This window comes from Aythya marila (genome assembly GCF_965140915.1).
Source record: "Aythya marila genome assembly, chromosome: 5".
NCBI classification, from domain to species: domain Eukaryota; kingdom Metazoa; phylum Chordata; class Aves; order Anseriformes; family Anatidae; genus Aythya; species Aythya marila.
This window is the reverse complement of record NC_139046.1, coordinates 22,552,154-22,579,501: the sequence shown is the minus strand read 5'-3', so window position 1 is coordinate 22,579,501 and position 27,348 is coordinate 22,552,154. Positions and strand designations below refer to the sequence as shown.

Genomic DNA, 27,348 nt, shown 5'->3' with positions numbered 1-27,348 from the left:
TCCCAAACAACAAAATGGAAACCACTGCATACTGCTTTGATACTATTATTTTATTTGTTTTCATGGCAAACAATAACGAAACAGTATGAGATTTATTATCTCTAATTGTAACTATTCCTATACCTGGAATAATCTTTACTGAATGAATAGATGACTCATTATGTTTCCTATTAAATTACCAAATGATTACTTTGTCTAGAATTCCTGGTAGGGTACATGATATGTGTACATATGTGTACATACGTGTACATATCATGTACCCTACATACATGACATGTATGATACTACAGTACTAAGTGGACTACTCAGATAGTGGCATTGAGATACTGAAATTTTCATTCAAAGTTTCATGGTATTTTCTTTTACTCTTTCAGTTACATCATCACCAACAACATCAGTATGCGTTCATGAAGTCTGTCAGTGGTCAGAATGGTATGATGGAAGTCTACTCATACCTGGATTTGATGGTGGAGATTTTGAAACGTTTGATGATTTGAGAGCTAAAGGTTATGAAGTCTGTAGAGCTCCAAAGGCTGTTCAGTGCAGAGCAGAGAAATTTCCTAACATACCACTGAAAGACCTTGGCCAAACAGTAGAATGCAGTACAACGTCTGGACTTATATGTTACAACAAAGATCAAATTTCAACAATGTGCTACAATTACGAAATCAGAATCTTATGTTGTGTTTTTGTACCATGCTCTTCCACACCTTTCATCACAACACCTTATGAGACTTCAACACCGATCACACATATCCCAGTTCCAGAAATGACAACCACAACAGCAAGTACCAGTGCCACAACTTCAGCTACAAGTCCAATTATCGAAACAAGTACTCCTTCAGAAACACCTCTGGAAACAAGTACTTCCACTGAGCCTATAACCAGTACAATGCCTTGCCAACCAAAGTGCAAATGGTCCCAATGGTATGATGTCCATTTCCCAACTTTGCAGAACAAAGGAGATTATGAAACTTACCATGACATTAGATCAGCTGGAAAAGCGATCTGCAGACATCCTGAAAAAATACAGTGCAGAGCAGAAAAATACCCACATAAATCCATTGAAGAAATTGGTCAGGTTGTTCACTGCAATGTATCATTTGGACTTATCTGCAGGAATGAGGATCAGAAAGGAGAACTGCATATATGTCTTAATTATCAGATAAAAGTACTCTGTTGTGATGACTACAGCCACTGCTTAACACCTACTGTACCAAGGGAAACGTCTGCCAGTACACCAACAGTTCCTACAACTTCTGAAACGTCAACATTCACACCTTCAGTTACTAAAGAAATAACAACAACCACAACCAAAACGATGACACCAGTCACAACAACTCCTTCAACCACTCCTGGTTGCATAAAAGAGGAATGTGACTGGTCAATATGGTATGACGTTAGTTATCCAGAATCTGGATATAATGATGGAGATTTTGATACAATTGAGAACATAATAAAACATGGATATAAAGTCTGTGCTAACAGAAAGGCTGTAGAATGCAGAGCAGTAAGGTTCCCTGACACACCATATCAACTTCTGGAGCAACACATTACATGCAATGCTGAAGAAGGATTAACATGCTACAATAAAGACCAGCTACCACCAATTTGCTATAACTACGAAGTAAGATTTAAATGCTGTAGAAACATAACAGTACCATGCAAAACAACTCAAACGACCACACAAGAGACAACAATGACATACTCAACAACTCAAAGTACACAATACACAAAAATATCAACAACAGAACAAACACCAGAATTTCACACCAAACATAAAACTACAACTGCATCAACAATACCACCAGAAACAGAACATATTCATAGTGAAATTACATCGACACCAACGACACAAACACAAACAAAAACAAAGACCACGTATACTACATTAACAATACCAGTCACAACCTCCACCTCGACAGTGCCCATATCCTCAGAGTCAACACCACTAAGCTCCACCAGCACCAGCACCTTCACGACGACCCCTACTGTCATCCCCTCAACCAGCACGACTTACAGCACTAAAGCCACTACCATCTGTCAACCTGAATTCTGCTCCTGGTCAGAATGGTTCGATGTTGACTTCCCTGCCTCGGGACCTAACCAGGGAGACTTCGAAACCTACCAGCACATCCGGGCCGCTGGGAAGGAAGTCTGTCAACAGCCCAAACAAATCCAGTGCCAGGCGGAGGACTACCCCGAGATTTCCATCGAAAACGTCGGGCAGGTTGTACAGTGCGACGTCCACTTTGGACTGGTGTGCAAGAACGAAGACCAGCCCGGCAGATTCAAGATGTGCCTCAACTACAAGATCCGCGTCCTCTGCTGCACCCCGAACTACAACTGCCCAGGCACCACCACACCTACCACCAGCCCCACCAGCACCATCATCCCAAGCACCGTCACATCACCCACCACGGTCACCACCTCCACCTCTACTAGCTACTCCTCCACCACAGCGCCAACCTCATCACAGTCAACACCACTAAGCTCCACCAGCACCAGCACCTTCACGACGACCCCTACTGTCATCCCCTCAACCAGCACGACTTACAGCACTAAAGCCACTACCATCTGTCAACCTGAATTCTGCTCCTGGTCAGAATGGTTCGATGTTGACTTCCCTGCCTCGGGACCTAACCAGGGAGACTTCGAAACCTACCAGCACATCCGGGCCGCTGGGAAGGAAGTCTGTCAACAGCCCAAACAAATCCAGTGCCAGGCGGAGGACTACCCCGAGATTTCCATCGAAAACGTCGGGCAGGTTGTACAGTGCGACGTCCACTTTGGACTGGTGTGCAAGAACGAAGACCAGCCCGGCAGATTCACGATGTGCCTCAACTACAAGATCCGCGTCCTCTGCTGCACCCCGAACTACAACTGCCCAGGCACCACCACACCTACCACCAGCCCCACCAGCACCATCATCCCAAGCACCGTCACATCACCCACCACGGTCACCACCTCCACCTCTACTAGCTACTCCTCCACCACAGCGCCAACCTCATCACAGTCAACACCACTAAGCTCCACCAGCACCAGCACCTTCACGACGACCCCTACTGTCATCCCCTCAACCAGCACGACTTACAGCACTAAAGCCACTACCATCTGTCAACCTGAATTCTGCTCCTGGTCAGAATGGTTCGATGTTGACTTCCCTGCCTCGGGACCTAACCAGGGAGACTTCGAAACCTACCAGCACATCCGGGCCGCTGGGAAGGAAGTCTGTCAACAGCCCAAACAAATCCAGTGCCAGGCGGAGGACTACCCCGAGATTTCCATCGAAAACGTCGGGCAGGTTGTACAGTGCGACGTCCACTTTGGACTGGTGTGCAAGAACGAAGACCAGCCCGGCAGATTCAAGATGTGCCTCAACTACAAGATCCGCGTCCTCTGCTGCACCCCGAACTACAACTGCCCAGGCACCACCACACCTACCACCAGCCCCACCAGCACCATCATCCCAAGCACCTTCACATCACCCACCACGGTCACCACCTCCACCTCTACTAGCTACTCCTCCACCACAGCGCCAACCTCATCACAGTCAACACCACTAAGCTCCACCAGCACCAGCACCTTCACGACGACCCCTACTGTCATCCCCTCAACCAGCACGACTTACAGCACTAAAGCCACTACCATCTGTCAACCTGAATTCTGCTCCTGGTCAGAATGGTTCGATGTTGACTTCCCTGCCTCGGGACCTAACCAGGGAGACTTCGAAACCTACCAGCACATCCGGGCCGCTGGGAAGGAGGTCTGTCAACAGCCCAAACAAATCCAGTGCCAGGCGGAGGACTACCCCGAGATTTCCATCGAAAACGTCGGGCAGGTTGTACAGTGCGACGTCCACTTTGGACTGGTGTGCAAGAACGAAGACCAGCCCGGCAGATTCAAGATGTGCCTCAACTACAAGATCCGCGTCCTCTGCTGCACCCCGAACTACAACTGCCCAGGCACCACCACACCTACCACCAGCCCCACCAGCACCATCATCCCAAGCACCTTCACATCACCCACCACGGTCACCACCTCCACCTCTACTAGCTACTCCTCCACCACAGCGCCAACCTCATCACAGTCAACACCACTAAGCTCCACCAGCACCAGCACCTTCACGACGACCCCTACTGTCATCCCCTCAACCAGCACGACTTACAGCACTAAAGCCACTACCATCTGTCAACCTGAATTCTGCTCCTGGTCAGAATGGTTCGATGTTGACTTCCCTGCCTCGGGACCTAACCAGGGAGACTTCGAAACCTACCAGCACATCCGGGCCGCTGGGAAGGAGGTCTGTCAACAGCCCAAACAAATCCAGTGCCAGGCGGAGGACTACCCCGAGATTTCCATCGAAAACGTCGGGCAGGTTGTACAGTGCGACGTCCACTTTGGACTGGTGTGCAAGAACGAAGACCAGCCCGGCAGATTCAAGATGTGCCTCAACTACAAGATCCGCGTCCTCTGCTGCACCCCGAACTACAACTGCCCAGGCACCACCACACCTACCACCAGCCCCACCAGCACCATCATCCCAAGCACCTTCACATCACCCACCACGGTCACCACCTCCACCTCTACTAGCTACTCCTCCACCACAGCGCCAACCTCATCACAGTCAACACCACTAAGCTCCACCAGCACCAGCACCTTCACGACGACCCCTACTGTCATCCCCTCAACCAGCACGACTTACAGCACTAAAGCCACTACCATCTGTCAACCTGAATTCTGCTCCTGGTCAGAATGGTTCGATGTTGACTTCCCTGCCTCGGGACCTAACCAGGGAGACTTCGAAACCTACCAGCACATCCGGGCCGCTGGGAAGGAGGTCTGTCAACAGCCCAAACAAATCCAGTGCCAGGCGGAGGACTACCCCGAGATTTCCATCGAAAACGTCGGGCAGGTTGTACAGTGCGACGTCCACTTTGGACTGGTGTGCAAGAACGAAGACCAGCCCGGCAGATTCAAGATGTGCCTCAACTACAAGATCCGCGTCCTCTGCTGCACCCCGAACTACAACTGCCCAGGCACCACCACACCTACCACCAGCCCCACCAGCACCATCATCCCAAGCACCTTCACATCACCCACCACGGTCACCACCTCCACCTCTACTAGCTACTCCTCCACCACAGCGCCAACCTCATCACAGTCAACACCACTAAGCTCCACCAGCACCAGCACCTTCACGACGACCCCTACTGTCATCCCCTCAACCAGCACGACTTACAGCACTAAAGCCACTACCATCTGTCAACCTGAATTCTGCTCCTGGTCAGAATGGTTCGATGTTGACTTCCCTGCCTCGGGACCTAACCAGGGAGACTTCGAAACCTACCAGCACATCCGGGCCGCTGGGAAGGAAGTCTGTCAACAGCCCAAACAAATCCAGTGCCAGGCGGAGGACTACCCCGAGATTTCCATCGAAAACGTCGGGCAGGTTGTACAGTGCGACGTCCACTTTGGACTGGTGTGCAAGAACGAAGACCAGCCCGGCAGATTCAAGATGTGCCTCAACTACAAGATCCGCGTCCTCTGCTGCACCCCGAACTACAACTGCCCAGGCACCACCACACCTACCACCAGCCCCACCAGCACCATCATCCCAAGCACCTTCACATCACCCACCACGGTCACCACCTCCACCTCTACTAGCTACTCCTCCACCACAGCGCCAACCTCATCACAGTCAACACCACTAAGCTCCACCAGCACCAGCACCTTCACGACGACCCCTACTGTCATCCCCTCAACCAGCACGACTTACAGCACTAAAGCCACTACCATCTGTCAACCTGAATTCTGCTCCTGGTCAGAATGGTTCGATGTTGACTTCCCTGCCTCGGGACCTAACCAGGGAGACTTCGAAACCTACCAGCACATCCGGGCCGCTGGGAAGGAAGTCTGTCAACAGCCCAAACAAATCCAGTGCCAGGCGGAGGACTACCCCGAGATTTCCATCGAAAACGTCGGGCAGGTTGTACAGTGCGACGTCCACTTTGGACTGGTGTGCAAGAACGAAGACCAGCCCGGCAGATTCAAGATGTGCCTCAACTACAAGATCCGCGTCCTCTGCTGCACCCCGAACTACAACTGCCCAGGCACCACCACACCTACCACCAGCCCCACAAGCACCATCATCCCAAGCACCTTCACATCACCCACCACGGTCACCACCTCCACCTCTACTAGCTACTCCTCCACCACAGCGCCAACCTCATCACAGTCAACACCACTAAGCTCCACCAGCACCAGCACCTTCACGACGACCCCTACTGTCATCCCCTCAACCAGCACGACTTACAGCACTAAAGCCACTACCATCTGTCAACCTGAATTCTGCTCCTGGTCAGAATGGTTCGATGTTGACTTCCCTGCCTCGGGACCTAACCAGGGAGACTTCGAAACCTACCAGCACATCCGGGCTGCTGGGAAGGAAGTCTGTCAACAGCCCAAACAAATCCAGTGCCAGGCGGAGGACTACCCCGAGATTTCCATCGAAAACATCGGGCAGGTTGTACAGTGCGACGTCCACTTTGGACTGGTGTGCAAGAACGAAGACCAGCCCGGCAGATTCAAGATGTGCCTCAACTACAAGATCCGCGTCCTCTGCTGCACCCCGAACTACAACTGCCCAGGCACCACCACACCTACCACCAGCCCCACCAGCACCATCATCCCAAGCACCGTCACATCACCCACCACGGTCACCACCTCCACCTCTACTAGCTACTCCTCCACCACAGCGCCAACCTCATCACAGTCAACACCACTAAGCTCCACCAGCACCAGCACCTTCACGACGACCCCTACTGTCATCCCCTCAACCAGCACGACTTACAGCACTAAAGCCACTACCATCTGTCAACCTGAATTCTGCTCCTGGTCAGAATGGTTCGATGTTGACTTCCCTGCCTCGGGACCTAACCAGGGAGACTTCGAAACCTACCAGCACATCCGGGCCGCTGGGAAGGAAGTCTGTCAACAGCCCAAACAAATCCAGTGCCAGGCGGAGGACTACCCCGAGATTTCCATCGAAAACGTCGGGCAGGTTGTACAGTGCGACGTCCACTTTGGACTGGTGTGCAAGAACGAAGACCAGCCCGGCAGATTCAAGATGTGCCTCAACTACAAGATCCGCGTCCTCTGCTGCACCCCGAACTACAACTGCCCAGGCACCACCACACCTACCACCAGCCCCACCAGCACCATCATCCCAAGCACCTTCACATCACCCACCACGGTCACCACCTCCACCTCTACTAGCTACTCCTCCACCACAGCGCCAACCTCATCACAGTCAACACCACTAAGCTCCACCAGCACCAGCACCTTCACGACGACCCCTACTGTCATCCCCTCAACCAGCACGACTTACAGCACTAAAGCCACTACCATCTGTCAACCTGAATTCTGCTCCTGGTCAGAATGGTTCGATGTTGACTTCCCTGCCTCGGGACCTAACCAGGGAGACTTCGAAACCTACCAGCACATCCGGGCCGCTGGGAAGGAAGTCTGTCAACAGCCCAAACAAATCCAGTGCCAGGCGGAGGACTACCCCGAGATTTCCATCGAAAACGTCGGGCAGGTTGTACAGTGCGACGTCCACTTTGGACTGGTGTGCAAGAACGAAGACCAGCCCGGCAGATTCAAGATGTGCCTCAACTACAAGATCCGCGTCCTCTGCTGCACCCCGAACTACAACTGCCCAGGCACCACCACACCTACCACCAGCCCCACCAGCACCATCATCCCAAGCACCTTCACATCACCCACCACGGTCACCACCTCCACCTCTACTAGCTACTCCTCCACCACAGCGCCAACCTCATCACAGTCAACACCACTAAGCTCCACCAGCACCAGCACCTTCACGACGACCCCTACTGTCATCCCCTCAACCAGCACGACTTACAGCACTAAAGCCACTACCATCTGTCAACCTGAATTCTGCTCCTGGTCAGAATGGTTCGATGTTGACTTCCCTGCCTCGGGACCTAACCAGGGAGACTTCGAAACCTACCAGCACATCCGGGCCGCTGGGAAGGAAGTCTGTCAACAGCCCAAACAAATCCAGTGCCAGGCGGAGGACTACCCCGAGATTTCCATCGAAAACGTCGGGCAGGTTGTACAGTGCGACGTCCACTTTGGACTGGTGTGCAAGAACGAAGACCAGCCCGGCAGATTCAAGATGTGCCTCAACTACAAGATCCGCGTCCTCTGCTGCACCCCGAACTACAACTGCCCAGGCACCACCACACCTACCACCAGCCCCACCAGCACCATCATCCCAAGCACCTTCACATCACCCACCACGGTCACCACCTCCACCTCTACTAGCTACTCCTCCACCACAGCGCCAACCTCATCACAGTCAACACCACTAAGCTCCACCAGCACCAGCACCTTCACGACGACCCCTACTGTCATCCCCTCAACCAGCACAACTTACAGCACTAAAGCCACTACCATCTGTCAACCTGAATTCTGCTCCTGGTCAGAATGGTTCGATGTTGACTTCCCTGCCTCGGGACCTAACCAGGGAGACTTCGAAACCTACCAGCACATCCGGGCCGCTGGGAAGGAGGTCTGTCAACAGCCCAAACAAATCCAGTGCCAGGCGGAGGACTACCCCGAGATTTCCATCGAAAACGTCGGGCAGGTTGTACAGTGCGACGTCCACTTTGGACTGGTGTGCAAGAACGAAGACCAGCCCGGCAGATTCAAGATGTGCCTCAACTACAAGATCCGCGTCCTCTGCTGCACCCCGAACTACAACTGCCCAGGCACCACCACACCTACCACCAGCCCCACCAGCACCATCATCCCAAGCACCGTCACATCACCCACCACGGTCACCACCTCCACCTCTACTAGCTACTCCTCCACCACAGCGCCAACCTCATCACAGTCAACACCACTAAGCTCCACCAGCACCAGCACCTTCACGACGACCCCTACTGTCATCCCCTCAACCAGCACGACTTACAGCACTAAAGCCACTACCATCTGTCAACCTGAATTCTGCTCCTGGTCAGAATGGTTCGATGTTGACTTCCCTGCCTCGGGACCTAACCAGGGAGACTTCGAAACCTACCAGCACATCCGGGCCGCTGGGAAGGAAGTCTGTCAACAGCCCAAACAAATCCAGTGCCAGGCGGAGGACTACCCCGAGATTTCCATCGAAAACGTCGGGCAGGTTGTACAGTGCGACGTCCACTTTGGACTGGTGTGCAAGAACGAAGACCAGTCCGGCAGATTCAAGATGTGCCTCAACTACAAGATCCGCGTCCTCTGCTGCACCCCGAACTACAACTGCCCAGGCACCACCACACCTACCACCAGCCCCACCAGCACCATCATCCCAAGCACCTTCACATCACCCACCACGGTCACCACCTCCACCTCTACTAGCTACTCCTCCACCACAGCGCCAACCTCATCACAGTCAACACCACTAAGCTCCACCAGCACCAGCACCTTCACGACGACCCCTACTGTCATCCCCTCAACCAGCACGACTTACAGCACTAAAGCCACTACCATCTGTCAACCTGAATTCTGCTCCTGGTCAGAATGGTTCGATGTTGACTTCCCTGCCTCGGGACCTAACCAGGGAGACTTCGAAACCTACCAGCACATCCGGGCCGCTGGGAAGGAAGTCTGTCAACAGCCCAAACAAATCCAGTGCCAGGCGGAGGACTACCCCGAGATTTCCATCGAAAATGTCGGGCAGGTTGTACAGTGCGACGTCCACTTTGGACTGGTGTGCAAGAACGAAGACCAGCCCGGCAGATTCAAGATGTGCCTCAACTACAAGATCCGCGTCCTCTGCTGCACCCCGAACTACAACTGCCCAGGCACCACCACACCTACCACCAGCCCCACCAGCACCATCATCCCAAGCACCTTCACATCACCCACCACGGTCACCACCTCCACCTCTACTAGCTACTCCTCCACCACAGCGCCAACCTCATCACAGTCAACACCACTAAGCTCCACCAGCACCAGCACCTTCACGACGACCCCTACTGTCATCCCCTCAACCAGCACGACTTACAGCACTAAAGCCACTACCATCTGTCAACCTGAATTCTGCTCCTGGTCAGAATGGTTCGATGTTGACTTCCCTGCCTCGGGACCTAACCAGGGAGACTTCGAAACCTACCAGCACATCCGGGCCGCTGGGAAGGAAGTCTGTCAACAGCCCAAACAAATCCAGTGCCAGGCGGAGGACTACCCCGAGATTTCCATCGAAAACGTCGGGCAGGTTGTACAGTGTGACGTCCACTTTGGACTGGTGTGCAAGAACGAAGACCAGCCCGGCAGATTCAAGATGTGCCTCAACTACAAGATCCGCGTCCTCTGCTGCACCCCGAACTACAACTGCCCAGGCACCACCACACCTACCACCAGCCCCACCAGCACCATCATCCCAAGCACCTTCACATCACCCACCACGGTCACCACCTCCACCTCTACTAGCTACTCCTCCACCACAGCGCCAACCTCATCACAGTCAACACCACTAAGCTCCACCAGCACCAGCACCTTCACGACGACCCCTACTGTCATCCCCTCAACCAGCACGACTTACAGCACTAAAGCCACTACCATCTGTCAACCTGAATTCTGCTCCTGGTCAGAATGGTTCGATGTTGACTTCCCTGCCTCGGGACCTAACCAGGGAGACTTCGAAACCTACCAGCACATCCGGGCCGCTGGGAAGGAAGTCTGTCAACAGCCCAAACAAATCCAGTGCCAGGCGGAGGACTACCCCGAGATTTCCATCGAAAACGTCGGGCAGGTTGTACAGTGTGACGTCCACTTTGGACTGGTGTGCAAGAACGAAGACCAGCCTGGTAAGTTTAAGATGTGCTTCAACTACAAGATCCGCGTCCTCTGCTGCACCCCGAACTACAACTGCCCAGGCACCACCACACCTACCACCAGCCCCACCAGCACCATCATCCCAAGCACCTTCACATCACCCACCACGGTCACCACCTCCACCTCTACTAGCTACTCCTCCACCACAGCGCCAACCTCATCACAGTCAACACCACTAAGCTCCACCAGCACCAGCACCTTCACGACGACCCCTACTGTCATCCCCTCAACCAGCACGACTTACAGCACTAAAGCCACTACCATCTGTCAACCTGAATTCTGCTCCTGGTCAGAATGGTTCGATGTTGACTTCCCTGCCTCGGGACCTAACCAGGGAGACTTCGAAACCTACCAGCACATCCGGGCCGCTGGGAAGGAAGTCTGTCAACAGCCCAAACAAATCCAGTGCCAGGCGGAGGACTACCCTGAGATTTCCATCGAAAACGTCGGGCAGGTTGTACAGTGCGACGTCCACTTTGGACTGGTGTGCAAGAACGAAGACCAGCCTGGTAAGTTTAAGATGTGCCTCAACTACAAGATCCGCGTCCTCTGCTGCACCCCGAACTACAACTGCCCAGGCACCACCACACCTACCACCAGCCCCACCAGCACCATCATCCCAAGCACCGTCACATCACCCACCACGGTCACCACCTCCACCTCTACTAGCTACTCCTCCACCACAGCGCCAACCTCATCACAGTCAACACCACTAAGCTCCACCAGCACCAGCACCTTCACGACGACCCCTACTGTCATCCCCTCAACCAGCACGACTTACAGCACTAAAGCCACTACCATCTGTCAACCTGAATTCTGCTCCTGGTCAGAATGGTTCGATGTTGACTTCCCTGCCTCGGGACCTAACCAGGGAGACTTCGAAACCTACCAGCACATCCGGGCCGCTGGGAAGGAAGTCTGTCAACAGCCCAAACAAATCCAGTGCCAGGCGGAGGACTACCCCGAGATTTCCATCGAAAACGTCGGGCAGGTTGTACAGTGTGACGTCCACTTTGGACTGGTGTGCAAGAACGAAGACCAGCCTGGTAAGTTTAAGATGTGCTTCAACTACAAGATCCGCGTCCTCTGCTGCACCCCGAACTACAACTGCCCAGGCACCACCACACCTACCACCAGCCCCACCAGCACCATCATCCCAAGCACCTTCACATCACCCACCACGGTCACCACCTCCACCTCTACTAGCTACTCCTCCACCACAGCGCCAACCTCATCACAGTCAACACCACTAAGCTCCACCAGCACCAGCACCTTCACGACGACCCCTACTGTCATCCCCTCAACCAGCACGACTTACAGCACTAAAGCCACTACCATCTGTCAACCTGAATTCTGCTCCTGGTCAGAATGGTTCGATGTTGACTTCCCTGCCTCGGGACCTAACCAGGGAGACTTCGAAACCTACCAGCACATCCGGGCCGCTGGGAAGGAAGTCTGTCAACAGCCCAAACAAATCCAGTGCCAGGCGGAGGACTACCCCGAGATTTCCATCGAAAACGTCGGGCAGGTTGTACAGTGTGACGTCCACTTTGGACTGGTGTGCAAGAACGAAGACCAGCCTGGTAAGTTTAAGATGTGCTTCAACTACAAGATCCGCGTCCTCTGCTGCACCCCGAACTACAACTGCCCAGGCACCACCACACCTACCACCAGCCCCACCAGCACCATCATCCCAAGCACCTTCACATCACCCACCACGGTCACCACCTCCACCTCTACTAGCTACTCCTCCACCACAGCGCCAACCTCATCACAGTCAACACCACTAAGCTCCACCAGCACCAGCACCTTCACGACGACCCCTACTGTCATCCCCTCAACCAGCACGACTTACAGAACTAAAGCCACTACCATCTGTCAACCTGAATTCTGCTCCTGGTCAGAATGGTTCGATGTTGACTTCCCTGCCTCGGGACCTAACCAGGGAGACTTCGAAACCTACCAGCACATCCGGGCCGCTGGGAAGGAAGTCTGTCAACAGCCCAAACAAATCCAGTGCCAGGCGGAGGACTACCCCGAGATTTCCATCGAAAACGTCGGGCAGGTTGTACAGTGCGACGTCCACTTTGGACTGGTGTGCAAGAACGAAGACCAGCCTGGTAAGTTTAAGATGTGCCTCAACTACAAGATCCGCGTCCTCTGCTGCACCCCGAACTTCAACTGCCTACAGTCCACTACGTCATCCCCCACCGCTTCAACCATCCGTACAACATCAGAGACCACAAGTTACACTACTTCTTTTCCTACGTCTACACCATGTTTCTGCAAAATTGGAGATGACATTTATTCACCTGGTAAATTTTCTCTCTTTTTTTTTTTTTTTTTTACTTATTTTCCTTTTATGTATTTCCTTCATTTATTACTATATTTTTTATTACTTCTCATTTTACATTTCTTCATATTCATATGCCTTTATGAAAGGAAAACAAGAAAAAACATAATCATGAGGGAAAGATTAAACAGAAAAACACTTGCACAGTTGAACTGCTCGGCACTATTAGCACAATTCTCCTCCCATTCCCCATCAATATACACCCCCTGTCCTACTCTTCCCGTTTCATTGTACACCATGATGCCATGTGGTGTTCCCTCTCATCTTCTTTTGCACTCCTAGCGTCTTCGTTGGCAGGGCAGCCTGAGAAGCTGCAAAGTCCTATAGTTGGTGTCAGCACTGCTCAGCCACAACTAAAACATCAGTGTTTTATCACCATTATTTTCATCCTAAATACAAAATACTGCACCATACCTGCTGCTATGAAAAATATTAACTCTGTCCCAGATGAAAACAGGATGCCTGGATATCTAATGTCTGGTTAAATTTTTATTTTTTATTATTTTCTGTCTCTTTCTGACTGCATTTTCTTTCTTTCTTCAGGTGATGTGATTTACAACAGAATGGACAGTGATGGATGTAGGTTTTATGCCATTTGCAGTCAAGCATGTTCAGTTGAACGATACACTGGACCTTGTAATGTTACTACTCCTGTAACCACTACTTCCCCTCAGACACCTACTGTAACAACATCAGCTCCACCTCCTCCTTCAGGTTGTGTTTCTAGTACTTACCCTCCACTACAGGTATGTAGTTCCTGTTTTATTATGATGGCTGAAATAACATTGGTGGTAGTTTGATACCAGAAAAGAACTGTCAGCAGTCTTTAAAATTTACACATCCAGATTGTCAGAATAAACGTTGCTAGTGATGGACAATGTACAACATAAAATTTTTATGTGCCTACTTTATATATATATATATATATAAAATATATATATATATTTTGCAAACTAAGAAAAATGCACTTTTTTTCTTACAATTTCAGGGATAGCAAAATGTGCTTTTTGATTCACTACATTGCATAAGTAACAAACCTTCTTAGTGAAATAAAAGAGCAAATTTTCTTATGTATTTTCCCTCTTGATTAAATGGAAAAATCTAAGCTACCATGGAAATTTGTAACTGTTTCTGTTCTCCTATCCTCTTCCCAGTACTTTTTTTTTTTTTTTTTAATGGTGATTGTGCTGATAGTGAAGTACAGTATGCATATACATGTATACTTATCCAGTACAAAGGATAACAGTTCCCTTAACTCAAAACCCATCTCACAAACTCTCAGAAGAGCTCCTAATGTAGAATGAATAGATGGAATTAAGGCTTTACGTCCTTCTAGTATAAAAAAATTGAATTGCGTAGAACGCTGTGAACCTTCTGCTGCCAGCGAAGATTTTCATTTTAGTTCTTGTTCCAGATTTGGAAAGCAAAACAATTTCCAATTCTCCATACCATGGTCAGAAGAGTGAATACCTCTGGTCAACATCTTAAATCATTAGTACCACAAATTCAAAAGAAGGAACTTATATATTCATTTGCTTTCCAACAATACTGTCACTTGAAACATTACACAATTGAACTAAAAATATGAGTAAAATTCATACCTGTTTGCAAATTCCTGTGATAGCAATTCTTGTTTATTTTGCAGCCTGGTCAGAGACACAAATTATCCAACTGTACAGAAATCATCTGTGAGGGAGACAACAAAATAAAAGTATTTCAACAAACCTGCCCACCAGTAAAGGAAATTACCTGTGCAAACAAATATCCACCAATACTGGTACCTGATGAAAATTACTGCTGTTACCACTATGAGTGTCAGTGTAAGTACCAGTAGATTAAGGAATTGCATTTTTGGAAATAAGCAAAACTTTGCACAGAATATATAGGGAGTTTGTTTTCCTAAGTTTGCTCTTGAAATTGTAGTATATTCACTTCATTCCCTAAATTCTTTCTTCTACATTAACTTTCATGTTAATCCTCTAAATATTTTCTCCCTACCAGGTGTGTGCAGTGGATGGGGTGATCCTCATTACATTACTTTTGATGGAACCTATTATACTTTCCTTGAAAACTGCACTTATGTCCTGGTGAAACAGATTGTACCTAAATACGACAACTTCCGTGTTTACATTGACAATTATTACTGCGATTCAAAAGATGGACTTTCCTGTCCTAAATCAATTATTATTTTCTACAAATCTGCAGAAGTGGTGCTGACCCGTGAACTCATGAATGGTGTGATGACGAATGTGGTATATATTTTTCTTAATTATTACTATATTTTTGAAAAAAGAGAAATAAGGTCCATAGGCCTTACTGATTTTCATTTGAAATATAGCCTGTTAAGAGTATCAAATCACAGAGGTGACAAGGGCAGAGGAAATCATTAGTTAAAAAAATGATTATAGTAATTTCTTCAAACTTAGTGTCACAAGCAGCTTAGCACTACGCAGGTATGAATACATTATATGCGTATTTGCATGTATATAAATGACACTAGGAAACAGATTAATACAGCTGAAGACAAAAAGAATGCTTACACTGCTACTTGATCCATGTTTCATAAAAACTAATGCACTGTGCCATTCACTTCTGTAAGCAAACACATTATGAAGAAACACAAATGCAAATTGAAAGCATCATTTTTCTCTCATGGTCAGACTGGTGTGTATCCCATAGTGGCTGGCTGACTAGGAATTGCTTCCTTTGCATGGAGAACTTCAGGCACTAAACAAAGCTATAACATGAATCCTTCTCTGATCCCTTGCTGGGAAGAGTGGTATAGCTGAAGAAGAGGGGTGACCAGGGGTGTCACTTCATTTTAGGATCCTAACTCAGTGTTGGCAGCCAATGAAAAACAGAAGTCAGTCCCAGTGTTACACTGGGACTTTATTAGGTGGTTAGAGAACAGAAAGAGGTGAGATGATTAGTTTGTCTTAATATGCACTCTCCATCTTCTGAGCCAGGCAAACCTCTCCTTACTTACAACCAGAAAGTCATGCTGAAATAATTGGTCCAGTGGTTCCCTGTGAAAGAGAACAGTAACTGACTGTTCTAACCCTGACTTTATTTCAATTCAATTATAAAAAAAGTTGCAGAATAACTCCTGACAAAAAGTTATTAAATGAGTATGTCCACCTCTTATAAAATACAGACTACAAATGCTTAGATTAAAGAATAAACATGATCACTAAGTAAAATTGGCAATGGGGACATTTGACTTCATTTTGAGTTCATACAACTCTTCTAACGTCACACAACATGTAGTTTAAGGATGGTGTGATTTTGCAGCAAAGTTATTACACAATAATGGCAGGAATATTTCTGTAGCTAAAGAAAACTACCATTTTTTAAATGAAGAATATTTACATTAAACAAAATTGTGAGGGATACAAACAAAATACTTGAGTTTAGAATGCTGTACATTAGCACACAACCTGCACTAACACAGTACTTAGAAGCCACTTAGGTTATTTTGTCACACTATAGCAACATAGCAATAGAAGCTGAGAAATTAATGCATTATATGTTGTTACTGAAATGCAACAGATTGGATATGGTGCGCAACAATACTGAGTTAAGCATGATTATGAAGATTATAAAATGTGTTATTGAAAACAGACAGAAGCAGTGCTTATTCTGAAGCTGTGTTTGTTTGTTTGTTTGTTTTTTAACTCTGCATTCAGATGTATTTCAACAAAAAGATTGTCCAACCAGGCTTTAAAAAGGATGGCATTTATTTCTCCACACTTGGCATCAATATGATTGTTGAAATACCAGAAATTGGTGCAACCATCACCTTTAGTGGTCTGATTTTCTCCGTGAAACTTCCATACAGTAAATTTGGCAACAATACTGAAGGACAATGTGGTAAGATAGATGTATTAACAGTATTTTCCCCGCCCTCTCATAGTTAATCTCACCCACTCTGGCTATGAAGGATCATGACAGACAGAAACATTTTGAACAGTAGTAAAATAGAATCAAGAACAGTTCTGGTCTTCATCTTTTGTACGACCAAAAGTTTATTATTTCAGCAACCTGTTTTTTTGATTTGGGGTTTGTTAACTAAATTGAAATTCATATCACTATAAAGAAAGCAGTCCTTGTGAAGGAGGACACCTTACACATTTCATGAGCACATCACACCTAAACTTGACATCAGCACAATAATGTGTGGTGATGTAGATCATCATCACCACATATTGCAGATGTGGAGAATGAGGCTTATATAGCTTGTCTCTGATATCTTCCAGGAACATGTACAAATAACAAAGCAGATGAATGCCGCTTGCCAAGTGGTAAGATCATTTCTTCCTGTCCCCAAATGGCTCATCACTGGCTTGTTGGTAACAACACATCGTGCACTGGAGTACCACCACCACCACTCGTAACCACACCTCCACCAAGGCCTCAGTGTAAAGTTCCTGAACTCTGCAAGATTATCCTGAGCAAGTAAGAAAAAATAAATAAATAAATAATAATAAAAAAAAGAATGAATTTGCTCTTTCCAGACAGAAATGTCTCAGTATCCTATGAAATGAGTAAGAAATGTAACCCTACCATGTAATCATAGCTGAAAACCTCAGCCTAATGTCAGGAAATATATAGTAAAGGGCCTCTGAAAAAAAAACTCCTCTCCTTTAAGGACATGCACCCAAAGATAGCTGAGTAAGGCAAGGTAAAATCAGAAAATGAGGGAGACAGCCAGCACTGAAGTTCTTAATTCCTGGGTTGCTATCATAAACATTTCTCCCTCTGCTTTCCAGAGTATGTTTACTCACTCTTAGTCTCACTATTAAATTAAGCACTGAACTTTAAAATTGAAGTGAGCCATTAGTCCAAAAGGTAAAGAACTTGGTTACCAACAAGGGTAACAAAGCAGATAGAAACATAGCCAAAGTGTCTTTCATTCTTTGTATATGCTAGGTGCAATATAGAGGTCCAACACCAACAAAGGTCTGTTTCCTGCAGTATTTCCTATGCTTCTGTGAGCTCTGGCAAAAGTTTTTTTTCAACTGTGTCATTTGTAAAGGCCACGTCTGCACACTCACTGTAGTGTCTAATAAGTTATAAGCTATTCTATGTGCAATTTTTCTATCTCTTGGATACTTTTAGCATCCTTTTATCACCTATCTGATGCATTTGCCTTCTTCATGAAATTTCTGATGTCAGGCTGATGAAGTTATGTACACTTACATACACACAATAACTATTAGCCTCTTTAGAAAAAAGTAGAGATTCCAGCTTCCTAGACTTTCTCTTCCTGAGTCTATCTCCCACATTAGTGGCCATTTTTACATTTAACTGTTTGTATATAATGACTTGTTAGCATTAAAAGCTTTTGCTGTCTTTTCTCTCTGCAGAGTTTTTGCAGAATGCCATGATGTGATACCCCCAGAACCATTTTTCAAAGGATGCGTTTTTGATGGATGTCGCATAACTGAAGAATCCATGCAGTGTTCCAGTCTGGAGATATATGCTACAGAGTGTGCTTCTAGAGGTGTCTGCATTGACTGGAGAGGAAAGACAAACAACACCTGCCGTAAGTATTGAAGAACTCAAAAATCTGTCTGTAAACCAGTAATATGTGGTTACTGTGGCTTACTGAATAAAAAGTGTTTTATTCAGTAAGCACATCGTGCATCTTACAATTGACTATCATATTTTCCCTACAAAAATTCATAATTGACAAAAGGCAGCAATGCCAGAGTCCCTTTGGCTGCAAGATGATCTACTATCAATTTTTTACCTACTATCTACCATTAGATCCCCTTTCAATTTTTAATCTTTTGTCCTTTTTTCCCATATAGCATACAATTGTCCAGCAAACATGGAATACAAGCCATGTGGGTCCATTAATCCTGCTACCTGTGAGCAAAGGTATGGAAATATCAAAAAAAACAACTGCTTCTCTTTGTCTTTTTTCTATTGTTACCTACCTATTTCCCTTACTAAGTTGAACTATTTCATAATTAAACATCTCATGAATTTGCATACTTCATTCGAGATTTATATGTATCAGTCAGCTCTATGAAAATGCACTTGCTGTTGCACTTTTGAAAACATAAATCCTTTTGTCTCCTTTTTATCTGGCATGGCAACCTTCTGTACATGCCTCTTTCTCTCTCCAGCTTTAGTGAAAAAAAAACATGGTATTCAAATATATACATTCCTCCCACCCTAGCTCTGTGGACCATCCTGGCTATGGAGTAACTGAAGGATGTTTCTGTCCTGAAGGAACAACACTCCTGAGTGAAGACAGCAGCATCTGTGTTTCTGAATGTTGTAAGTACTCTGTAACTAGTTTGGGGAATAAATAGAGGTCTGGATTAGTGGTTATGAGGCCTGAGTTCTACTGCCATCTTTTACATGGTCAGTCCATGGGCAATTCCATTTATTTAAGCTCTTCTAAACTCCCATCTAAAAACAGAATAATAAACAATACCCCCTTTTCTCCATCTTCTTTACTTACATAAGACTTGGCAAGACGGAAGAATTCTGTCATTTATATCTCATAAGAACTAGTCTGCATATTCATTTTCTTGTTTTATTTATCTTCATAATGGTTCTATTTGGAACTGCATAAACTTATTCATTTTGTCAGTTTTCAGTAGTATAAATCTCCATTCCTATTTTTTTTTTTCCAGCTTGTAGGGAACCAAATGGAGTATACAGAGAGGTGAGTATCACAATCAACTTGATTTATAAAGTACAGAGAGGTGAAGCAAGAGGATTTTTCAGGTTTCACAGGAACAAAGTTATGCTTAAGTTTGGAGAGACTTTCATTTTTTTTCCAAACATTTGTTCCCCTTCAATCTTAAAAAAAATAACTCTGAGTGTGAAAGCAGAAACCACATTACTTCCTAAGAAATTAAACAGCAAATAATGGGATAGTCTTTCAATAACCATCATCTCACAAAAAAAGGGAAAACAGATGGCGTTAGTGGAACTTTCGCCATCTGCTTCTTTTATTTCCTCAAATTTGGTCTATTAAAGTAACTAGAGACAAAGTTGCAGATGGGTAACAAACTTTACCTGTTGCTGATAATGCTGACAGTCTGCATTCTTAGCTCCTCAACTGCATACAAATTACAGAAATTTATCTCTGTAATCTAATGTGTAAATGAGTATCTCATATGATAGTTTCTTATTCAAAAACGCATGCAGAGTTCAATTCCTTCTAGTTTAGATCCCTGTATCCCTCGGACTAACACTACTAGTAAATAGAAATTGTAAGCTGTGTGAATGTGAGAACATGCTGAGAACCCTAGTGGCCTCCAGAATCTTCTCTTAATTAGATTCAGTTTGAGGGTTTCTTATCAAAATACTAGAACCATGAAAAAGATTATGTTATTAGGTATCATTATATCCATGACTAAGACAACTAGAAACAAATAAGTTGATTTTGTTTTGAACTTACATATGTGTTTTTTTTCATACAGCCAGGAGAAAAATGGACAACAAATTGCCAGGAATGTGTCTGTGACAGACACACTCTCAGAGTGCAGTGTACAAAACATGTATGCTCTATGCCTCAGCAAAAAGCTTGTTATGAACCAGGTTACATTCCTGTTCAGATACAGATACCAGAAGATCCATGCTGTACCAGGACTGAGTGCTGTAAGTACTGTTTCAGTTCTTTATAATGGGAAATATACTATATTCATTTCAGGGAACTACAGCAGTAATTTTTCTTTTTTTTAAACTTTGCATTAATCTCATTATGCTTTCTTAAGGTTTTCTTGCAACATATTTACTAGAAACTGGAAGAGAACAAAAATAAAGATGAATAGATTTTACCTAGACAGACACAGGAAAGTAACTGTAAATCTGCAATTTGACTTTTGGAAGGAAAAAAGAAAACCTTTAACACTTCTACCACCTGAAGCTATTCAAAACCTCTTCTTTTTTCAAAGACCAGCATAAACTGTTTATCTTACCTTAAAAGATCTCTTGAATTTTTAAAAATTGTTCAAGAGCCTCTGGAGAGCCATCAGATTTTCCAGTCAGTACAGATTTCTCTTTAGAAATGCCTTTCCAGCAATCACCACTCTATTCTCCTCAGTGAATGCTTTGTTTTGCAAAGGTTATAGAAAAGCCTGTTCACTTTAAAAATAGCTGGGCGAATATACTGAAATAGGCATTAAACTAGTTTGTGTATTTTTTTTTTTATCTACAACATTGTATCTGCCTCATTGAAAAACTTCAGAAGTTCATAAAAAAACAAACTTGCTAAACTTGCTTTTGTATGAAAATTGTGAGTTCACTACTTTATATCTTTTTTACATTATACAGACTGTAATACCAGCCTCTGCCCTGAGGCCACACACCAGTGCTTAGAGGGACAGGAAATAATCACAGTAACACAGCCTGGAAAATGCTGTCCTACCTTTGAATGCAGTAAGTACCATGCACTTTTTTCAATGTGTTACTCAGAGCTATGAATACAAAAAACTTAAAAGAGAAAGATGCGAGTTATCAGTGTTATTATATTGGGCCAACAAAGCAGCAGTTTCTTCATATACTTCTGCTTCTTAAATTTTGTACCTCTATGACACTCTTTCTTCCTTCTTTCCAGGACATGGCTGTGTAGTCAATGAAACCTACTATGCAGTAAGTACAAAGAGTAACTCAATAAAATACAACTTTACATTGATTCACAATGCAACATTTCTGAGATCACTATCACAGACCACATTTGGCAGAAAGGCCTGAGATAAAACATTATTAATTGAGGCCAGCATATCAACACCCTTCCTACAAGCAAGAACATTTTCTGCTCTACTTTATATATTAGTAGAATTTACTTTGAAAATGAGAAGCATGGATATTACAACAGAAACTCTGCTTAAATTAAACAAACAAAACTGTAAATTAAATATATTTAAGGATAGTTTAGCCCATATGCACAGATCAGCTTTGGTCTGTGATGTACATACAGCAACTTTCTTTCATTAATAACGATTTCTCTTCTGACTTTTCCCCAGCCTGGAGCTGTGATACCATCAGGCCCCTGTGAAACCTGCACCTGCTCTGAATCCTCTTACTCAAGCCTTCAGCAGGTTGCTGTCAAGTGCCAGCCTGTTATCTGTGACACCTACTGCCCAATGGTGAGTACTATTTTGCAGTCAGTAATTCCTACCCCCCTCAGTTCAAGTAGCTGCAAACACGGTCAGTGTCCTGGCTCAATGGCATTTCCTCTCTCTTTCTTTTAAACCAGGGATATAAGTATACAGTGGAACCTGGAAAGTGCTGTGGCACATGCAAGGCAGAGGCCTGTATAGTGATCACGGAAGACAACACTACACACGTGCTTAAGGTAACTAACCCTGTTTCAGTTCACTTTTGGTGAACTGTTAGCCTTTTCATTCTTGTCTCTATTACATTCACTTCCCATGTCTTTTCTCATGTTAGACTAATGCTTATTCAAATGGGATGAACTGTCTCACGTGGCTTGAACAGCGTCTTGAGCCATGAGGCTGAGGCTTCTGGAAGCAACCGTGACACTGAACACCAGCTCTCAGAACTCAAAATCAAAAAAATATATTACATATATATATGTGAAAGCAATGGGTTACCTTATTTGCCTTCAGCTCTGAAAAGGCAACACAGATTTTGCTCAAAGCATAATTTTGTTTTTCTGTCTGTGGAGGAAGTTTCTGCTCCAAACAGTGAGTCTCGAGGTAGCTGAGAGCTTTGGGACACAGTAAGTCAATGAAAACAGCAGAAATTCTGCCATGTATGTGCATGTCATGCCATAAATTCTCACAATACAAATTTATGTCATGCCATAAATTCTCACAATACAAATTAGTCTTTCCAGATGAGTCCACATACTTTTCCCATGTATACAAAAAAAACATTACCATATCCAGATAAAAATATGGATTTTTTACTTGGTTAATGAAAAAGACTTATGGCAGTATGATAACATAACAAGTAACCACCAGCTGCAATTCAAGGACATTATTCAGAATAATCACATTGCAATACACTGCAATGACAGAACACTGGTTGTTTGGGAGGGGCGGGTCGTTTCATTTTTATGCAAGAAGAGTTTTATTCACCTATATCTAATTTAATTACTTTCAGATTGGAGAATACTGGCATCAGCCTGGTAATAACTGTACAGCCTACACATGTGAAAAACACAACGGACAGTTCATTACAGTCATCGTAAAGAAAACCTGTCCCTACTTTAACCCTGATGACTGTGAGCCAGTAAGTACTCTTCTACCTATTCTCATGTTTGTTTGAAAAGATTGCAGTGGTTAACACCAGTGATAGCAGGATCATGATGTCCAATGAAAATACCTAGAAGAAGCATCACAATTTTATCCTCCGTGAATCTTATCCCCATCAAATTTCACTTCCAAAAAGCAAATTGATATTCAAAAGGTCCATATATCCTCACTGAAGCAAAAGGATCACAGTGTAATGCTTTGGATTCCTAAAAGTGCCAGGTGACTAGAAGCAAGAATCTTAACAGAAAATAATGGGATTTTTTTCCTAAATTTTTTTTAATTCAACCATTGATAGCAAAGGCAAAGGAAAACAAGCTATTTCAGTTCACATTAGTCAATTTAATACAGGTCAGGGTAGATCAGAACCAACCCCAGACATCTGGGGATTCAGTATTTCATTAACTGTGTTACTCTGTCTGACATAATCCTTCATTTGCACAGACCTCGGTCCCTCAAAATATCCTACATGTGCTACAAGCTTTATTTTGAAATTTTACTACTGAATTCAGGTGATAGCAAAGTAATTACAGTCTCCCCAATGCCTGCTTACAAACAACTCAATATTCAGTTGTAGTAGTAGTTATGTGCCTTTAATATTTAGCCCTGCTTGAAATTAGATTCCATGTCAATACAAAGAACTTTCTGGCACTAGAGAAACCTAAGAAGCAGGGAAAATATCCGCATTAGTATGCAGATATGAAATGTAAGTTACCTTTTTCTGTTTTCTCACTCAAGAATACCATCAAGCTATCGGATGATGGATGCTGTAGAGAGTGCTCAACAGGTAAGTAATGATAATTTTGAATAAAAGCATCATATGTGCCTTATTAGGTGTATTAGTCCGACTTACACAGTATATACAAAGACAGAAGAGGTGAACAGATCAGGTGTGGGACAACTGTCTTGCACTGGGGTGAGAAAGATAGTAAGGGACAGAATGTTTCCAGCACACACTTTAGGGCATTTGAAAACATGGATATGGAGAACTTTCCCATCCCTTACTGTTAAATATGAGCCTCCTAATGAGATGGCGAGGACTCTGTTTATTATCCAATTTTCACAGATATATTCTCTTTAAGGAAGAAAGTGAAGATGGTCGCAGGAGGTGGGTGTGCATTGAGCAGTTGCCACGGCACTGTTCTTGATTTCTACATTCTGTACCAATGCTGCATAAGGGAAAAGTAGTTTTCTATTTGTTCCTAAAACAAGGAAGGAAAAAAAAAAAAAAAAAGCCAAAAAAAAAAAAAAGCCATCATTTAGATATAAGCAATTAAAAGAGAAATGCATTGTGACCTAATTTTCTATTTCATCTCCATCCATCTCAGTTTTGTACTAAGAATTGCCTATCATATACAGATATCTATCTACATGGACATATATTTTAAAATATTTTCTCTTGGTTTGTAGCAAAAACAGGTTGTAAGAAGCACAACACCACTACTGTCATCAAGCACCATGGATGTGTATCTCCTGCACCTGTTGAGATGACATACTGTGAAGGCAGCTGTGATGCTTACTCAAGGTAAGTGGTGTAACAGACAATTGTGGTCTCCTGTCTTCTATTTGTTACAATAGTGACATAAATCAAATTTCTAGTTATTTTCTAGTATGTCCAAAACCCACCCAGCTATCCCATTGTGCTAACTAGCATTTTTAACAGACACGATGCTATATTAGCTTTATTACCTCAAGACTCACCAGGTCTTAACAGTCTGTTCAATGTGATAGTGAACAGACCTGGATTTTGATCTTGCCCATGTAAAAGTAAGGTTATTTGTTTCGTACTAGTCTGTCATTTTGGACTGGCTTGATATATGATCTGGATTATTTCATTCACTTTTTCTGTCTTAAGGAATCATAGAATCATAGAACTGTTTGGGTTGGAAGGGACATTTAAAGATCATCTAGTTCCAACCCTCTGACACACTTTCCATTAGATTAGGATAAAGAGCTAGATTCAGCCATTTTTACAATGAGAAACAACTTCTATGTCACCAAAATCCTCTAAGAATAGTAATATCAAGCCATATCCTCACATGCAAACACACAACAATTGGTTATACTTAGTAATGGATGAGAGGGGCATTGATATGTCTCACATAATTTCTGAATCTTTCTCTTCTGTTGGTTTTCCAATCAGATATTCTCAAGAGGCAAACATGATGGAACATAAATGCTCATGTTGTCAGGAAGTCCAGACTAGCATAAGAAAGGTGACTCTGACATGCAGTGATGGAACCCATCTTGATCACTCATACACCTACGTGGACCAATGCAGCTGTGTGGGTGCTGAGTGCATTCCCCAAGACACTGTCAACCAACAACAGCAAACAGGCAATATATGAGGCAAAGACCTCACAAGAAAAAGGGAATGTCTAAAATTAGAACTAAAGAGAAGCTAAACAAGAGTTGAACATAGACTAAAACAAACCTTTGGGAAAAGAAAAAAAAAAAAAGTAACAAAAGCAGCTAAAATTTTGGACAAACAGGTAATATTTTCTGCATAAAAGCTCAATATATCTGTCTAAATTATTTCAGTTTTCATCACTATTTTATCTCATACTGGTTTTCATTTCTTTTCTTTTACATCTTGAGAGGTACAGTATAAGATCATTTTGACATTTGTTGCTAATTTGTATGTCTTCTGGAAAGCACTACACTGTAAGACTGAGAGCTTACATTTACACAAAGTCAACATTCTCTTCTGGCTTGACGCTTTCCTATGGTGACATAATTAACATAAACTTCATAGGCATAAAATAAACTTTACTGCATAGGAAAAAAGTTTTGCTGGTCATTGCATTCTGCAACCGCTTGACAATATCTAAGATTTCCATTGATGTAGACTGACTTATTTTGTAATATCTTCATTCCAGTTTACTGAGACAGATTAAAAAAAAAAAAAAAAAAAGGAAGAAAACTGTACCTCTCTTTTTCTTTTTCTTTTTTTGCATTACAGAAAATTTAGTTTGCAAAAAGCCATACCTTCTCAAAACTGTAAAATTCAATATTATAAACAACTTATAGGGCATTTTCCCTATCTATGTTTGTGAGAAAGAAAGAAAGACAGACAGAAAGAAAGGAAGAAAGACTGAAAGATAGAAAGGCTGTCATGAGAAGCTGCTGCATTCTACTCTTTGTTTACATAACACCATCAGCATATTAACTTTATGAAAATTTGGAATTTTTTTTTTGTTTGTGGTTAACTGTTTACAGAAGAAGTATATATATATATATATATATATTGCCAACAGGGGCATATGAAGGATTTTTGTAAACAATAATAATAATAATAATAATATATGTAAATTCTTTCCTAGGAAGCTTTTAAAAAGTTGTACCATTGCTATTTATTTTGTTTTTGGAAAATTGATTTATTGGGCCATTTATTTCAGAATTAATATTACCCCATTTCTTAGTATTAGTCATGTTATCTGGGTGTGGTGTATTTTCTTCTTCCATTTTGTTTTGGAATATTGTTTTATTTTTGTTCTTCATGAAAAAAGGAATGATGATTAATAAATTTTAAGCATTTTAAAGCATGTGTCCTCTGTCTTTTCTCTGAATCACTGACATGAGTGTTGCTGGCCCTAAAAGATATTTGCTTCCCACCCTACTACATCCATACTTCAATAGGTCCACAGAATCACAGAATAGTTGAGGTAGGAAGGGACCTCTGGAGGTCATCTGGTCCAACCTCCCTACTCTAGTAGGAACACCTAGAGAACACCATAGTCATGGCCCATGACCATGTCCAAGCAGCTTAAGACCTACAACCTCTCTGGGCAACCTTTAGCAGTGCTCAGGCACCAGCAGAGCACAGAAGTGCTTCCTATGCTCAGA

General features: G+C 44.3%; 1 protein-coding gene across 1 annotated transcript in view; it reads left to right on the top strand.

Annotated features, from left to right (window-relative positions):
• Positions 1-26,924, top strand: part of MUC5AC (mucin 5AC, oligomeric mucus/gel-forming) — a 50,742-nt gene extending 23,818 nt beyond the window's left edge. Inside the window, exons 31-50 of the mRNA XM_082762823.1 lie at positions 375-10,822; positions 11,360-13,220; positions 13,802-14,004; positions 14,904-15,078; positions 15,260-15,510; positions 16,945-17,128; positions 17,515-17,713; positions 18,625-18,803; positions 19,072-19,141; positions 19,446-19,546; positions 19,909-19,940; positions 20,704-20,881; positions 21,557-21,661; positions 21,840-21,874; positions 22,249-22,371; positions 22,482-22,580; positions 23,354-23,482; positions 24,241-24,289; positions 24,913-25,027; positions 25,646-26,924. Of these exons, the coding sequence (XP_082618949.1) occupies positions 375-10,822; positions 11,360-13,220; positions 13,802-14,004; positions 14,904-15,078; positions 15,260-15,510; positions 16,945-17,128; positions 17,515-17,713; positions 18,625-18,803; positions 19,072-19,141; positions 19,446-19,546; positions 19,909-19,940; positions 20,704-20,881; positions 21,557-21,661; positions 21,840-21,874; positions 22,249-22,371; positions 22,482-22,580; positions 23,354-23,482; positions 24,241-24,289; positions 24,913-25,027; positions 25,646-25,850 (14,741 nt within the window). The 3' untranslated portion in view covers positions 25,851-26,924. The remainder of the gene's footprint in view (positions 1-374; positions 10,823-11,359; positions 13,221-13,801; positions 14,005-14,903; positions 15,079-15,259; positions 15,511-16,944; positions 17,129-17,514; positions 17,714-18,624; positions 18,804-19,071; positions 19,142-19,445; positions 19,547-19,908; positions 19,941-20,703; positions 20,882-21,556; positions 21,662-21,839; positions 21,875-22,248; positions 22,372-22,481; positions 22,581-23,353; positions 23,483-24,240; positions 24,290-24,912; positions 25,028-25,645) is intronic.
• Positions 26,925-27,348: the final 424 nt, after the last annotated feature.